This window comes from Diabrotica virgifera, chromosome 7, assembly GCF_917563875.1.
Source record: "Diabrotica virgifera virgifera chromosome 7, PGI_DIABVI_V3a".
NCBI classification, from domain to species: Eukaryota; Metazoa; Arthropoda; class Insecta; order Coleoptera; family Chrysomelidae; genus Diabrotica; species Diabrotica virgifera.
In genome coordinates, this window is record NC_065449.1 from 208,700,694 (window position 1) to 208,718,777 (window position 18,084).

Sequence of the window (18,084 nt, forward strand, 5' to 3'; positions counted from 1 at the left end):
CTTCTCAGGTCTTTCAGCCACGAGTTCTGGCATTTTTCTTCTGATTTTTTGCCCTGTACCTTATCTTCAAATATGATTTGAAGTAATTCATATCTTTCACCTTCTACTCCAGAGTAATAAGGTTTTTTCCATGACACTCGAGCAGCCAGGGAACTGAAGCGTTTTTTCGGCAGGTAATACCTATAAGAGCAAATTGTAACTATTTTCTGCGTAGGTTCTGGCGGCCATTTTTATTTATAAACAAATAAGTGTCAAAAAATGGAATTTTCCCTTTTTGTTTCAAATCAATGGAAAACAGTAAAACAGTTTTTTAGTACAAATATCTTTGAGATTATGGAAAAAGCTTTAAAATGACGTATTACAAAGTTTGATATACTCATTTATTGTTAACATAATTGCAAAAAAAGGTCGGAATTGCAAAAAAAAATAATTTCGCAATATCTATTGTAAAAATTAGTGTACAGCTTTAAAATTTTTGTCATATAAGGGTTCTTTGGTGCTTAATATGTGATAAAAATTTCAAAGCGATTCATTCAATTGTTTAAATTTTATTCAAATTGTTTATCCCAGAGAGCATTTTTTTTTGCAATAACATAAGTCAGAAAAAAATGACGTTAGAACCATTCCACAGGTGTCAAATGAAAGAGCATGAGTTATATTTTCAACTTGGTTTAAAAAAAGCGAATAAAAAATGCATTTATTAGTAATAAATAATTATGCAAAAGTATCGTAAATCTTTCCTTATAAACTTTTTATTTTGTTATACAAGAAATTATATATATTTATTACAATTTTTTATCAATTATAATAATAAATAAATAACATTACATGGTAGTTGTGCACTTAAAACAGTGTAAAAAAGTTAATTTTTTTGGAAAAAGTTATTTAAAAGTTTATAAGGAAAGATTTACGATACTTTTTCATAATTATTTATTACTAATAAATGCATTTTTTATTCGCTTTTTTTAAACCAATTTGAAAATATAGCTCATGCTCTTCCATTTGACACCTGTGGAATGGTTCTAACGTCATTTTTTTCTGACTTATGTTATTGCAAAAAAATGCTCTCTGAGATAAACAATTCGAATAAAATTTAAACAATTGAATGAATCGCTTTGAATTTTTTATAAAATATTAAGCACCAAAGAACCCTCATTTGACAAAAATTCCAAACCTGTACACTAATTTTTACAACAGTTATTGCGAAAATATTTTTTTTGCAATTCCGACCTTTTTTCTCAATTATATTAACAATAAATGAGTATATCAAACTTTGTAGTATGTCATTTTAAAGCTTTTTCCAAAATCTCAAAGATATTTGTACTAAAAAAATCATAACTGTTCTCCATTGATTGATCTAATCACTGTTTTCCATTGATTTGAAAAAAAAGGGAAAAATGCCATTTTTTGACAGTTAATTGTTTATAAATAAAAATGGCCGCCAGATCCTACGCAGGAAATAGTTACAATTTGTTCCTATAGGTATTACTTGTCGAAAAAACGCTTCAGTACCCTGGCTGCTGAAGTGTCACGAACAAGGTATATTTTTGCCTTATTACCCTGGCCTATTTCAACATATAATATTTAGATCATATTTATTTATGATGTAAATATTATATTTTTCTTTCTTTGATTATTCTTAGTCATTCTTCTTGTTTGCTCATGCGGCCAAGTACCTCATTGTTAGTAACTTTTTGTACCCATAGAATTCTCAACATCTCAAAGGCATCTATTCTTCTTTTTGTTTCAGAGTCCATTGTCCAACTTTCACAGCCATACAGTAAGACAGAAAAAGGTAACATCAGATCATTCGGATTCTGAGCTCCAGACTAAGGTCTGACCTTGCAAAAATTCTTTTCATGTTCACGATTCTTGATAAGATTTCTTTTTTTTTTTGGTTATACTGGCTATTGGCATTTGCTCCCAAATATTTTATGGACGTTACCTGTTCTATTATTTTGTCCCTTGGCATAAAAATGTACGTTTATTGGTGTCTTTGAAAATAATAAATTTTTTATTTTAGAAATGTTTAGGTGTAAACCGAAGTGCTATTTCACATTTTCACAGTGCGAGAGTTTTCTCGTGCGATAGTTTTGACGCACCTATCCTTTTCAAACAATAAGAATTGAGTCGCACGAAGATATTTTGTTGTGTTGTTTGGTATATTATTTTTATTTACAATTTGTGGCTGAGGTAGGTACATGATACCATGTCGGATATGTATCATTACGATGTATCATTAGAGATGGGTATTTTTTGTCCATAATTTTGTCCTAATGTACTGTAATGCGTATTTAATAAATTTGCAATTTCTATTGTCAGTTATTATTTCTTATGTTTTTAATTAAAAGCCTTAATTTGTTTTTATAATCGTTGTTCTACTAAGTTATTTGTGGAATCTTGGATTAGCTCATCTAATTAGCTCATATAATCTATGTAATAAACTATTCTAAATGGGAAATAAGCCACAATTGAACTAAAAAAATGACTTTATTAACGTTTCAGCATCCGATTTGGTCGTCGAAACGTTAATAAAATCATTTTTTTTAGTTAAATTGTGGCTTATTTCCCATTTAGACTAGTTTATTATAAAAATTCCACAAGGAAACAGCTTCAGAACAACATTACAATCTACGCTTTTCATGTACAGAATTTAAATGGCCCTTTGTCATCTATTAATTTTTAAATGTTGTTTCCCTCGTTTTACATGTTGTTTTTAGATAATTTCACACAAGCCGTGACCGCCGCCCTACTCCAGTTTTCACCGAGTTGTTTACCCTATAAAACTAAATATAATTTCGTAGAATAAAAGGTATATTTTATATGGAGCGAAATCAAATTATAGTAACATTACTTTATCGTCGAAGAAAAACAATAAGAGGAACCGAATTCTTTGGGTCCATCCTATTAACACAAAATGATAGGATTTATATATTTTTATATTCACCCATATTTATGGAATGCCCTCTATACTCAACGTTAATTGCAACTATGTAAAATAAAGTTTATTATAATATACTTAGCAGTTTTAATTACTGTTGTTATCAGTAACATATAATTAATTTTGCTGTACTTATAAAATGTGTTTTTTTCTTTATCACCTAATTCGTCAAATTAATTAATTCAAATTAATTCGTGCACTGTTAAGTGGACGGCATACACCATTCCCAGCATTTCTCGTCAAGTTTCTGTCTTTATATATTTCTATTGTTTTGTCCCAATGAACAGGTCTCGTTTAAATTAATGTTATTAATATTTCACTATCAATCTGAGACATCATAATATAAAATATATGCACCTACTTCAAACAGCCACAAAGTGTAAATGAAAATAATGTACCAAACAACCAAAGAAACTATCTTCGTGCGACTGAACGACAGTATCATATGAAAGGATGCATTAAGTCCCTATGCTACTGGGTGAGTAAAGACGGCACGGCTGCCGTCTGTTGTTGTAAGCGAGGGACGGCGTAAACACGGCACTTCACCGAACGTTCCAACTACGGTCTAGTGAGAAAGGCTCCATAATAATATGATTACATGCGCCACCATTGGAATGTCGTCGTGCGTTCTAACCCTCGCACGTTTAAATTCTTATAATGTGAAACAGCACGAACATTCCTCTGCGACGAACTACCGCATTTATTATATTTTGTAGTTCTCGTGCTATTCTTCTTCAGGTGCCATCTCCGCTACGGAGGTTGGCAATCATCATAGCTATTTTAATTTTTGAGGCAGTAGCTCTAAATAGTTGTTTCGAGCTGCATCCAAACCACTCTCTCAGGTTCTTCAACCATGAAATTCGTCTTCTTCCGATGCTTCTTCTGCCATCTATCTTTCCCTGCATTATGAGTCGTAGGATACCATACTTCTCGCCCCGCATCACATGTCCGAGATACTGTAGCTTCTTTTCTTTAATTGTAAGTTCAACTTCCTTTTCTTTACCTATTCTTCTCAGTACTTCATTGTTTGTAACTCTATCTACCCAGGAAACCCTCATAATTTTTCTATAGGTCCACATTTCAAAGGCGTTAAGTCGTCTCATTGTCTCTACATTTAACGTCCATGATTCCACTCCATAGTATAGAACACTGTAGACGTAACATTTTGTTAGGCGTACTTTAAGAGCTAATGTTAAATCTTTGCTACATAGGATCTTTTTCATTTTTATAAAATTAGAACGTGCTTTTTCGATTCTGACTTTTATTTCTGCAGTGTAGTCATTATTTTCTGTTATAAGTGTTCCTAGGTAAGTGTACTTTTTTACTCTTTCGATCTGCTGGCCCTCTACTATCAAGATTTCGTTAGTATTATGGTTGTTTTTACTAATTTTCATAAACTTCGTCTTTTTGATATTGAGAGAGAGTCCGTACTCCCTACTACACCTTACTATTTTACTCATGAGTCTTTGCAGGTCTTGTAAACTATCGGCTATTATTACTGTATCATCTGCATATCTGATGTTGTTAACTAAGACTCCATTTACTCTTATGCCGACTGTTTCATCTTCCAGAGTTTCTCGCATTACCTCTTCAGAATAAGCGTTAAATAATAGAGGTGATAGTATGCAGCCTTGCCTGACTCCTCTCTTTATTTCCATTTCTTCAGATGTTTCTTTTTCAATTCTTACTATTGCTCGCTGATTGTAATAGAGGTGTGTTATTAGTCTTAAATCTCTTTCATCTAGGTTTTTATTTTTTAGGATTTCCATGAGTCGATCATGTTTTACTTTATCAAACGCCTTATTGTAGTCTATAAAACAGACGTAAAGAGGATGGTTAACATCCAAACATCTCTGTGTCAGCACGTTGAAGGAGAATAATGCCTCTCTGGTACCCATACCATTGCGGAACCCATATTGAGTGTCACTAATATCCAGCTCCAGTTTAGAGTGTATTCTGGCGTGGATAATTTTCAATAGAATTTTCAAGGTATGTGACATTAAGCTTATGGTTCGGTAGTCACTGCATTCTTTTGCATTCACCTTCTTTGGCAAACACACAAAGGCTGATGTCAACATTTCTCTAGGGATGATTCCAGTAGTATAGATAGCGTTGAACAGTTCTACTATTATGTCCAGGTTTTTCTCGTTGACCAACTTTATCAGCTCGCTAGGCAATTCATCTGGACCAGCAGATTTATTGGTTTTCATAGAGTTTATTGCCTGACTAACCTCTGATTTGGTTATCTCTGGGCCTACATCTCCCGTTTGGCTATCTACGGATGTACTAGCTTCTCTCTGGTCATGAAATAGTTCCTCGATATACTCTTTCCATCGTCGTAGTTTTCGTTTTGTCTCCATTATAATATTTCCATTTTTGTCGAGCAATATATTTGAGGTTCTTCTATTTCCTATTCCGGCTAGTTCTTTGACTTTTTTATGTAGGTTGAAGTTGTCATATGTGTTTTGCAGTTCTTCTATTTCTTTACATTTTTCAGAGAAGTAGGTTTCTTTAGCCTCCCTAATTTTTCTTCTTATTTGATTTTGAAGCTGTTTATAGCGGGTCTTATTAATGGTTTTGTTTTTTCTTCTTTCATTCATCAAGTCTAGAATTTCCTCCGTCATCCATTCTTCTTTGTTACATTTGGTTGTAGTAAGTACTTTCTTACTTGGTTCTAATATAGAGGTTTTGAAGAATTGCCACTGCTGTTCTACGTTGCAATTATTTCCTGGGTTTCTGTCTAGATTTGTGTTGATTTCGTGTTTCAGATTTTCTTTTGTTTCTTCTGACTTTAGTTTCTGTATGTTAAGTTTATTGTTGTTGCGGCTTTTTTGCGTCTTTTTTAGTTGAAGTTGAAACCTAGCAATAAGAAGACTGTGATCAGAGGATACGTCTGCTCCTGGATATGCTTTTACTGCCTGAATTGAGTTTCGATATCTGTGCTTTATTAGGATGTAGTCAATTTGATTTCTGACAATTTTGTGCTCTTTGTCAGCTGGTGATTTCTACGTATACAGGCGTCGCTTAGGTAATTTAAAGAATGTATTTGCGGCTATAACATTATGCTCCTGGCAAAATTCTATTAGGCGATCTCCTCTGTCGTTTCGTTCGCCAAGCCCATATGATCCTACATTAAGGTAGCATTTTCCTTCGCCAATTTTTGCGTTGAAATCACCCATGATCACTGTTATGTCTCTAGATGCTGTGAGATGTAATGTTTTCTGGAGTTCGCTATAAAAGTTTTCTATTTCTTCTTCATTTTTGTCAGCAGTTGGCGCATAAATCTGGATTAGGTTCATTTTTCCATGGGTTGTCAATAACTGCAACATTATTATTCTTTCGGACATCGGAACGAAGCCTGTTACTGATCTCGTTACTTTTTCGCTGAGGATCATAGCAACTCCATATCTGTGTTGGGTGTCGCTGCTTCCAGAGTAATAGATTCGTCCATTGTCTGTATTGAGTTCGCCAGAGCTGACCCATCTTGTATCGCTTATTCCTAATATATCGATATCTAGTCGCATCATCTCTTGCTGTATATTCTTCAGTTTCCCAGGTTCATACATACTTCTTACATTCCATGTAGCGATTTTGTAGGTGGATTTGTATATATTTAGTGAACAGGGATTTCGCTGACTAACGGCCTGGGAAGCCCTGTCGTTACTGTTGTTTCTTCCCCTGCCGAATCTTGGCATCCGAGAACCATGATTAGTAGGTTGTTGGTTGTCATTTCTGTGAGCCATGACGATTTCTAGGGATACTCCATGAGTCTTTAATGCAGTGGTTTCCCGTTGCCTTCTGCATCCTTATACCGTTGACCATTCTGTAGGGTTCATCCGCCTTCGAGACCGATTTCTCAGTCTCAGGACAAAAGAGTGCCCTGCCACTTACCAACTCATCCGCCCGAAGCCGTTGGTCAGTAAGTGGGGGGATTGCTTATACCGGCAATCATTCGGTGAAGAGTAGGTATGTAGTAGAAAGAAATATAGTGACCCGTCTGCCCTCGGAAACCTAATAGCCATTCGGGGTCGGAAGAACAAGAGGTAGCCAAGAGAGGCCGATAGGAAAGATTAAAGACATTTTACTCAAGACTAGTTGAAAAAGAGTAAAATGTGAAGGCCCTTATGATCCGCCAGGTGCGTTTCATAAGCGTATGAGTATTAGTACACTTTGTATTCCCGCTCATACTTCGGGGTGTTGACTACAGGCTGTATGGCTCGTCCAGCATGCCATAGCATGGAGGATAGGGTGCACGCCATTTTACAATGTAAACACCCCAACTCCATGGCCTGACCGACTCTCGTGCTATTAGGACGGTATTATCAGCCTACCTGATGTTGTCTACGCTGGTTCCGTGAATATTGATTCCACTTTCTGAATGCTTTTGATGCTTCTCTGAACATAGAATCCGAATATATATTAAATAATAGCAGAGACAAGACGCAACCCTGTCGCACTACTCGTCGTATTAGATCTTCGGATATTATGTGCTTAAATGGAAGATCAAAATGTGGACTATTCATTTATGCCTGGTTACACCAACAAATCTTAAGTTCCAGCTTAGCCCAACTCAGCTTTTAGATAGGGATGTTATATACCCCACTTACGTTGCACCATAATTTTCGATTCTTACACGATTTCTTAGATTTGCACATCATGGTCCATGGTGTCAAGCTGAAAATTGATATAAGACTTAATAGTGCAACGCATATGTTTCGTAAGCTAGCTTAAGGCACGTCTGAAGCTTAAGGTCTGTTTGTGCAACCAGGCATTAATGTCAGAAGTTAAGTGCGCGTCTTATGTTGTCGAAAATAAATAATTATAGATATAAATTATATGTTTTCGTATAAATAAGTCAATTAAATACAATAAATAAATAAATTAATTGTTCTAATTAAAATAACTAAAATTTAGTAAGAATATTTCATTACTTTATTTCTTTTTTTTTTGTATTGTTTCAAAAGTATATAAATTTTGAAAACTATATTTTTAGGTTAGAAGTCGCAAAAGTAGGATTGGATATTAATCTAAATCTGTACGATAAAATGACTTTCATATTAGTACAAAATATAAGTGTAGAGGACTTCGATCTTAGACTTTCTCTACGTGACTCCTCAAATGTAAGTAGTGTTATCTCGAATAAAATTTTAATAATCAGGAATAGTTTAGGAGCCGGTGGTACAGTATTTCTCATGATCATCTTTCAGTGCGTCACAGTTTTTCGATTTCTTTCTAACGCATTAAATTGTATGTGACAGAAAAAAAGGCACGTCGGTGATTACATTTCGTCGGTGACATTTTTATAACATTTCTTCTAGTTATTCTAGTTGTCGATAGATGGCGCCATAATAAAAAAATATTTTTTTTTTAATTAGATAATAATATTACAAATATAATCTGTATAATTTATAAGACTATACAAATCAAAGAAAATACCATTTTATAAATGCAAGAAACACATTTGATTTGTTTTTATTCCAAATTGAAAATAAAATGTGACAACTGTCAGATTTAACTAAAATGTCATGTTAGAATAAATGTCATAAATGTGTCTTATCACGGACTTACCCTTTTTCTTATCATTTGTTACGCACTGAAAAATGATCATGAAAAGGACAATAGGTTGAGTATTTACTTTTATGTTCCCTCGGTACCTTGACGTTTTTTATATTTTTTGGTACGTATATTCGATTTGTCGAAGGTACCAGGCTAAACGGTGTCCGTATAAATAATCCCCAGACAAAATATCTCCACAAATTATTTCTGGCTAAAAAATTACCAGACAAAAAATCACGACAAAAAATCATCACAAAAATTCCCACAAATAATCCCCACACAAATTATTCCCGGACAAAAAATTCCCACAAAAAATTCCGGACAAAAAATACGCCCCACAAATGTTTTTGGACAAAATACAAACAAAAAATTCCGGACAAAAATCCCCATGGTATATTTGCTGCCGAATAGCTCTCAAAAGTTTTCCGGTAAACGCAATCGACGCAAATATTTTTCAGCCTCAGTGCATGACAGTATAGCAATCGCCATGAAACCGCTTTTCGGCACGAAAATAATGATTAGTAAATAAGATTAAGCATTACTTGTATTTTCGATTACCAAATTTCGAATTTCATTTTTAATTCCATGTCGAAAACTTTAAATTTTACATGACAAACGAGTGTGAGTTTTTTCAAAAATCATGGAAAATATGGGGAATGATCTAAGGATGTGAGAGTCATGTTGTAATAATTATTTGCTTGAATTTTTTGCTCACTCTGCTTTGAATAACTCTGTTTAAAACATTGCCTATTTGTGATGATAACTGCTGGTCCTGAAAACGATAATTTTGATTGTAATGCAAAAAAACCTGTTCCTTTTTGTAAATTTCGTCAAAAATATTTATTCATGAGTATCAATTCAATGCAAGCAACATTTCAAAAACCTGCTTCAAAAGCTTTCAAATGCTATGGCAAAAACCTGTGGTCTGCGTCTTCATAACAAAGCTAAACATTCGTAATAGCGCAACAAATTTTTATGGATGCACACAGCTTCTCAGTTACGTTTCGTAAAAACCGAATATCAAATAGTACTGCCCACTTTGTTCTCAAAAGCACCAAAAAAGTCAAGATAATCGAAATACCGTGTATAACTTTCCTAGCAATTCGTGGTTCTGGCATTGGAATTGAAATTAGTGTAATGAAATTTCGGAAAAAAATTCAATTGTTTTGATTCATAAAAAATCTTACACTGATATCTGCTCCCTAATGTTGTTTGCAATTTGCAGCAAGGAAAAAACAATATGCTCCCTCATGTGTAATGGTAGGGAAGCCAAGTATGCTAAATGTGCAGTCACTCGAGCGCTTTGGGGACCTATTGGGTTGTGATTATTAGGTCCTAAAACCAAAAAAAGTTAAGTAAAGTTGTCAATTTTAGTGGGGACTTTCCATTTTTAATTCAATTTTCCATTCTCCATCTATCTATAATTCGAAAAAATGTCTCAAATAAAAGTTACTTATTTTTACGTAAGGAATCCAAATTTGCAATAAAAAATGGGTTCTCCCATTTAAGATTTTAAAGTAAACCCCCACCCCACCTCCGTGGGGTGTCGTGTTTGGTGCCATTCCATAGATTATTCAAAAATATTGAATAAGTGTATTTTTCAGTTTTTCGATCTGATGTTCATTTGGCGAAATATCGCGGGATTCTTATTTAAAATATTAAATTTACCCTCACCCCTCTCCGTGGCAAGTCGTGTTTGGTATCATTGGGTGCGTTCGGACGACCACAGCGGCTGGCTGTCAGCAGAAATCGGCTGAGTGGTTGTATCCAGCCGGGATAGGGAAAGCTTAGTAAATCTCTCAGCGGCTGACTTCCAGCGGTGACGTCTGACAGCTACTGCTGGCTCAGCTATCCAGCCGCTGTGGTCGTCCGAACGCACCCAATCGATAGATTTTTGGAAAATATTGAGTACGTATTTTTTAGTTTTTCGATCTGTCAGTCATTCCGCGAAATATTCGCTTTTTTATTGTGAAACTTTGGGACTCACCCATTTCCTTATGCCCCGATCAAATCGTCAGATTTTTGAAATATAAATAATTGTTTTGCATGTTTTTCTAAGGATAGATTTTTTTTTTCGCCCCCCCCCCTTAACGAACTCCCCTGCATTAAGAGCCAATATATGGTAGAGGTACATTTACAGGGTACAAGGTTTCTCCACATGTAATAATCTGACGCGCTCGAGTAACTGCAAAAATCCCCGTTTGGGCTCCCTTACCATCATGGGATACCAGATTTATTACGGCAGTTTATGCATCTGTCAAAACCTACCATGATATGAAATTTTAAAAGGCAATGAGGGTATGATATTACGTTCAGTCGGAAAAATAAAAGAATACCCATGAACGAACATATAAAACACGCTGTATTTTCCTGTCACCGTGTCACAAAGAAAATTGCCCAGCGCAAGTACATGTAATTATAATTATTATTGCATGTACTTGCGCTGGCCAATTTTTTGTGTGACGCGGTGACAGGAAAATACAGCGTGTTTTATATGTTCGTTCATGGGTATTCTTTAATTTTTCCTACTGTATGTCAAACTGGATTTAAAACAAAATAGAATGAAATGTGTTCTAATATATTTATTAATGCACCTCCTAGAAGTACACTTACATAATTCAAATATCGACAATCCACATATAATTATATACATAATAGTTCTTGGGGATTTTTTTGTCCAAAATTTTTTGTGGAAATTTTTTGTCTGGGGATTATTTGTGGGGATCTTTTGTCTTGGGATTTTTTTTCAGGAATAATTTGTGGGGATTTTTTTCCGGGATTATTTGTCTGGGGATTATAGACCTGGATCCCGCATACCAAAAAAAAGTTAATTAATAGCAAGCTGAAAATTTGTTAATAGCTTAACGGTGTCTAGTCGGACAAACTTTGATGTATGGGAACACTGGAATAGGGGAAGTTTTAATTGTGGAACAGGTTAAAAATTTGGAACGGTCAGACTACGAAAACGTTCCATGTATTTTGTCGGACAGAACTTCCAATTGATTTGTTAGCATTTCATTAAACTCTCAAGCAAAAATCAGACTCATGTTTATCACCAACTGGGCATTTTAATGAGTGGAACACGAAGTACATGTCAAATGACAGGAATCATGTTGGTTCAAAGGGTAACAAATCAATTGGAAGTTTTGTCCTACAAAATACATGTAACGTTTTCGTGATCTGACGTTCCAAATTTTTAAACTGTTCCACAATTAAAACTTCCCCTTTTCGAGTGTTCCCTTACATCAAAGTTTGTCCGACTAGACACCGTTAAGCTATTAACAAATTTTCAGCTTGCTGTTAATCAACTTTTTTTAGGTACGCGGGATCCAGGCCTATTATTTGTCCTAGGTTCACCCAGAGAAATAGGAGGAATCCCAGAGTATAAAAAATTATAATAAGGGCAGAAAATTTGAAATTTTTGTATGTGATTGTGATAATTTAATACATAAATTTGCCAATACTTTTTTATATTTTAGTCAGAAATAACAGGCTTTTGGGGCAATGTGAAAGTTAGCGCATTACTCACGAATGTTATAAATATTGTTGAGCCCTTTGTGTGTATGTGGTACGACTATGAACGAGAGTGCCTAGATTGTGTTATTAGCAAACTTGCCCAGTTTGTAATAAATAAGTTAATGCTCAAAGCTAATACTACTGAAGACTTTATTAAATGCGAATGTTTAGGGGTAAGTACTAGAGTATTTAGAGCCGATACTATGAGCTTAGATCTTATGGTAGTAAACAAGCAACATTTTTTTATAAAGTATCTGTGTCTGTTAATTTACTACAAAAATAAACAGTAATAGTGTAGAGTAATTGAGGCGCTCAGAGTAACAGTGGCCTAACCCACATCCTACAATTTTACCAAAACGCTTTAATTACATTAAAGTTAATTCTTATTTAAGTATTTTCAGATACAGAGTAGCTCATGTAATGGTTGCTTGAGCCACTCTGCATCTGAAAATACTTAAGTAATGCATAACTTTAATGTAATAAAAGCGTTTTGGTAAAATTGTGAGATGTGGGTTAGGCGGTTTACTGTAAACAGACCGAAATTATTAAACCGAAAGCAGTAGACCGAACTCATTAGACCGAAAAGCACTTTTCCGAAACCTCACTAGACCGAACATTAGGAGACCTAAAACACCTAAAATCAGAAGGCCGAAAACCCTTAAGTTCATAATACAGGGTGCTCAAACAGGATCGTAATCTGAGCACGGGTAACATCAACCTCCCTTCGCCTTTTATAACAGCACAAAATACTGGCGAGTTTAGAAGTTTGTTTTGCTTTGTTTTTTGTTTATTTTTTTCTTTTTCTTTTTACTTGTCGCAATAAAGAGATAAGACAAATGTAATTACGACTAAATGTTATTTGGATGGTTATTAGAAATAGTTAAAATGGTGTTAATGTCACTCTACTAATTATTTATTTTTACCTTCACTAATTTGTTTAATGGATGAAAATTATTTCAAATCAGACTGTACAGAGTAAGAATTTACACAGTCTATACATAAAATAATACAAAAAAAAACTACAATAAACAAAAAGACAGATAATATACAAAATCGTAGCATAATTTACTGCAATCTTTTTTTAATTTATGTACCATTTTGGTCTAATGCTGTTCGGTCTAGTGAGGTTTCGGTAAAGTGCTTTTCGGTCCAATGAGTTCGGTCTACTGCTTTCGGACTAACGATTTCGGTCTAATTGTCGTGTACCGGGTTGGTTCACTGTTAGGTTAGGTTAGGATACGTTCACTGTTGCTCTGAGCGCCTCAATTGTATACTACGTTGAAATGAGAATAATTATTATATACAAGGTGTCTTATGAAGAATTGTCCTATAGTAACTGGATAATTCTGGATATTCTCTGTTTTGCTTTTATTGTCTCGTAACGATTCTTTAACTTCAGCGCTATCTTTGATGTTGTTTATTTTTGCAGCCAAACTTCATTTTCAAACAAATTTGACCGATTATTGTGTTTGTATACAGTATCTGGTTTTAAAAAGCTTTGTTTGCTGTTTACATATGAAATTATTATAGTGGATATCACGACAAAATGGTCTGATATACATTAAGTGAGATCCTATATTTTTTGAACACACACTATCAATGTTAAAATTTATAGTATATTAGTTAGGCATGGAAAAAACAGTATCGCCATCGTTAATTAATCTTTTAATCTTTTTTAGGATTTATCATTTTTAACAAAGCTTCACTTGCCATCCCTAGTTGAATCTTGGGAGACAGAAGATTACGGTTACATAAAACATCATCTAATAAAAAATCCCGACGTGAAGAAAGTTTATAATAAAATGTATAAAATCGTTTCCAAAATACTGGTGGAGACCTTTGAGGAAATGTAATTTTTTTATGAATTGTAATAACTATTTCAATAAAAACAATCCATATATTTACTACGTTTTATTATATAAACATACACAGGAAGGTTAAAAAATATGGAATAAATTAGGGTGTCCAAAATAACTTGTTTTGAATTCAATTATTTGACACAAAAAGGAGAATGTGTGTAATTTATTTAATTCAAAATACATTTTACTGCTGTCAGAAAACAGAAAAAAAAATGTTTATTTGAGAAATAAACATTGTTTTTCGTCTACATTTAATATTCAAGCTACCACCCACCTGCCTCTTGTCAATTTAAACATTTAATTTAAGAAAAAAGCAATGTCTATTTGTGAAATCAATTTTTTTCCCTTTTCTAACAACAGTAAAGTAAATTTTGAACTAAATAAATTAAATACATTCTTATTTTTGTGTCAATTATTTTAATTTAAAAAATATTTTTTGGACACCCTGTATAAATAATTGAAATTCTGACACTATTAGCATTTAAAATTTCTAAGTTAATTAAGTTATATCGGCGATTTTTTGGGTTTTCTGCGTTATTCCTTTAATTTTTAGATTTTTAGTCTGCATTTATATAAAAAAAAGAATGTGTGTGTACTTTGTACGCACGTAAGAAGTTATTTTTCTATTATATAGGTAATTTCAACGAAGTAAATAGACTTAACAGGTTATTTGTATTTTATTTAAAAATTAAAGTAACTTTCTTATCCACCATTATCAAAATTTTTTTATTAAAACAACCAAAAATAAAAAAAAGAATGTGTGTGTGTACTTTGTACGCACGTAAGAAGTTATACTTCTATTGTAATACTTCTATTACATATTATGTGATTTTAACGAAATTGATATAATGTATTTTAAACAGTTTATTTATATTTTATTTAAATATTAAACTAAATTTAATACTTACTACTTTCCAAAAATTTTTATTAAGACAATACCAAGATTTAAAAAAATAAAAGAATAAAACACACACAAACACATTGAAAAATGCCACAAAGAAAAAATGATTTCTAAACGATAATAATTGTTAGCAAAAATTTTAAATACGCATTTTCTGAAAAAAAATTATATAACAAATATACTTACAATCATAACATGCATAAAAAAATAAAAACTTGCATCGGGATTCGAACCCGCGAATTTGGGGGCGCTTTGATTCGTAATCGAAGCCTAGACTCACTCATCCAATTACACATTATTTGTCATGTGGAAAAATAGGGCAACTGAACGTTTTACTGTTTGACAGTTGTTTTGAACTTAATCAAATTATGTATGTAGTTTGATTTTTGTGGAAGAAAATATTAAAATATAACAAAACAGTAAGAAAACAAAATATTAGATGAAGATTGGTAGAACTTTTGTTGGTAATCAAATTAAGTATGTAAATCAAAGCATTACATACCTACTAGATAAATAAATCTACGTCAAAAAATCATAATTTAAAAATAAAAATCGGACCTAATTTCGGATTTCTCTCTAAAATCCCCATTCTTGAGAAAATAAATTTATTCCAACCTAATCCAAATGTACAATTACAATATGATTATAATAAAAACTACTTACCAAGTTAGAATGAGTTTTCCTTGTCCAAAATAGTCCAAAAGTCCAAAAATATATATGAAAACTGTTTAAAAAGGCAGCATAACTATTAACTAACTTTTGTTTGTTGTTTCTTTTCCCACAAATTTCAAAACGCAACAACCATAAATAATCAAACCACAGCTGTGCCACAGTCGCAATATTGAATAATTTTTGACATGTCATTTGAAAATCCAATCAGAACAAAGTTATAATGCGACTGCGCCCAGATTGAAGGTTTTAATCATATTAAAATTCACCCTCATATCGCGCCTAAAGAAGTATAACTTCAAAAAAATATGAATCGCCCAGGATTCGAACCCGCGTCATTCCAATCTCGGAGCTAACGCCCTACCAACTACACCAGCGAGGTACTTCTAATTGACATGTTTCGGATCCCCAGACAAGTTTCGGATATAATTACACAACATACACAACACAGCGAGAAATAGTGTAAAAATGTTATGCCTACATAATATTTTATTATTTTACTACAGAGAAACACAAATCCAAAAACACAAGAATTATAATAAATAATACATTTACTAAAAACACTAATATATTCTTTTAATGACTTATTTGCACGGATACAGATACATAAATACCTATCTTGAAAGATTAGCAAAGAACTACATACTGTCTGTGTGCGCAGGCGCGCAGATTTATGTGCAATTTTACCCTCAATCGAATCGCGCCTAAAGAAGAATATCTTCGAAAAGGTTGTTTTTAGAACTCTTTAGTAACGTATTTATCAGTATAATATAATATTTAGGGATTACCGTCGAAGGTCGACATGATCAACCAGAAAAGAAGATAAATCTAGTGATTTTTCTAGTGACATTATTGAGTGTAAATCTATCTTTTGAGTTTACTCCTAGTTTGAAGAACAGGGTACAGTTCATCCTAAGCCCGATGGAATAAACTAGTTAAACCTAGGCCAAACTAGCTTATCCTGATATTAATAAGCACATTTGAGGGTAAACTAATACGCCCAAGTATAAACATCCTAGTGTACCTACAAAGACAAAATAAATAGATAACCTCAATAAAATACTCTATAATTGGAAAAATAGTGACTTTTATTAAAACAATAATGATTCGTCATTAAAACTCATAGTCTAAGAGCTAGTGAACCCTCCGACTAACGGTCGTCCTGTAAGGCTAGAAATTTTTCTAGTGATAATTCATAGCACACCAAGGCTAAAAACCATGACCTGACAGGCATCAGCCGTGCACGTATATCTACCAGGTGAATCGAAAAGTACAAATCTAGGGGGTAAAATAAACTTTCTCCTGTAAGGTTTAAATTTTAGTATGTGTTTGAGTAAGTTATTTAGAAGAAATGTGTACAATGACATGCGATTCTGAAGAGCATAAGACCTTGTCAGGCGAGGTGAAAGATTAGAGGTTTTTCCTAAAATTATTCTTTTTGCATCAAACAAATTTTTTTTAGGTTTTTTGAATAATTCCAAACAGAAAAGGTCTTTAGTGATTTTTCTCTTAAGTTAATAGTTTTTGTTATATAAGCGACTGAAAATTTTGAAAATTGCGAAATCGGCTATTTTTAACCCAAAATCGGACATTTATCTAAAAATTTCAATGTTGCCAAGGTATGTAAATATTCTTTAAACATTGACTGATGAAATCCCGAAGAGGTTTTTGCAATAAAATATCGAAAACCCCTTTGTTTTTAAATTGCTAATCAAGCGGGCGCGACAATGTAGTTAAGTGAGGACGTTTGATTAAATTCATATCTCGCATAAATTCATATCTCGAGAATGGGCAAATTTCAATAGAAATCCTCAGACAGGTCGATTTTAATTTTTGAATTAGGACTTTTTGGCATATATATAATAATAGTGACGTCATCCATCTGGGCGTGATGACGTAATCGATGATTTTTTTAAATAAGAGTAGGGGTTTTGTGATAGCTCATTTGAAAGGTTATTTAATTCTCTATTCAGTAATATGAACATTAACATAATTATTTATACAGAGTGTACAAAAAAATTTTTTTCTTCGATTTGTCAAATTTAATCAAAGTTAATTTAATAAAAATTTTTTTTTGTTCACCCTGTATAAATAATTATGTTAATGTTTATATTAGTGAATAGAGAATTAAATAACCTTTGAAATGAGCTATCACACAACCCCTACTCTCATTTAAAAAAATCATCGATTACGTCATCACGCTCAGATGGATGACGTCACTAGTATTATATATATGTCAAAAAGGCCTAATTTAAAAATAAAAGTCGACCTGTCTGAGGATTTCTCTTGAAGTTTGCCCATTCTCGAGATAATGAATTTATGCCAACTCAAACGTCCTCACTTATAGTACAGTGTTGCGCCCGCTTGATTAGCAATTAAAAAACAAAGGCGTTTCCGATATTGTATTGGAAAAAAGTCTTTGGGATGTCATCAATCAATGTTTAAAGAATATCTACCTACCCTGCAACTTTGAAATTTTTAGATAAATGTCCGATTTAGAGTTAAAATTGGCCGATTTCGCAATTTTCAAAATTTTCAATCGCTTCTATAACAAAAACTATTAACTTAAGAGAAAAATCATTAAAGACCTTTTCTGTTTGGAATGATTCAAAAAATCTAAAAAAAATTGTTCGATGCAAAAA

The 18,084-nt window shown here is 33.1% G+C and overlaps 1 protein-coding gene across 1 annotated transcript in view; it reads left to right on the top strand.

Annotated features, from left to right (window-relative positions):
- Window positions 1-13,913, top strand: part of LOC114329998 (uncharacterized) — a 57,584-nt gene extending 43,671 nt beyond the window's left edge. The window contains exons 4-6 of the mRNA XM_028279291.2: window positions 7,935-8,061; window positions 11,977-12,186; window positions 13,693-13,913. Of these exons, the coding sequence (XP_028135092.2) occupies window positions 7,935-8,061; window positions 11,977-12,186; window positions 13,693-13,866 (511 nt within the window). The 3' untranslated portion in view covers window positions 13,867-13,913. The remainder of the gene's footprint in view (window positions 1-7,934; window positions 8,062-11,976; window positions 12,187-13,692) is intronic.
- The last annotated feature ends 4,171 nt before the right edge of the window (window positions 13,914-18,084 follow it).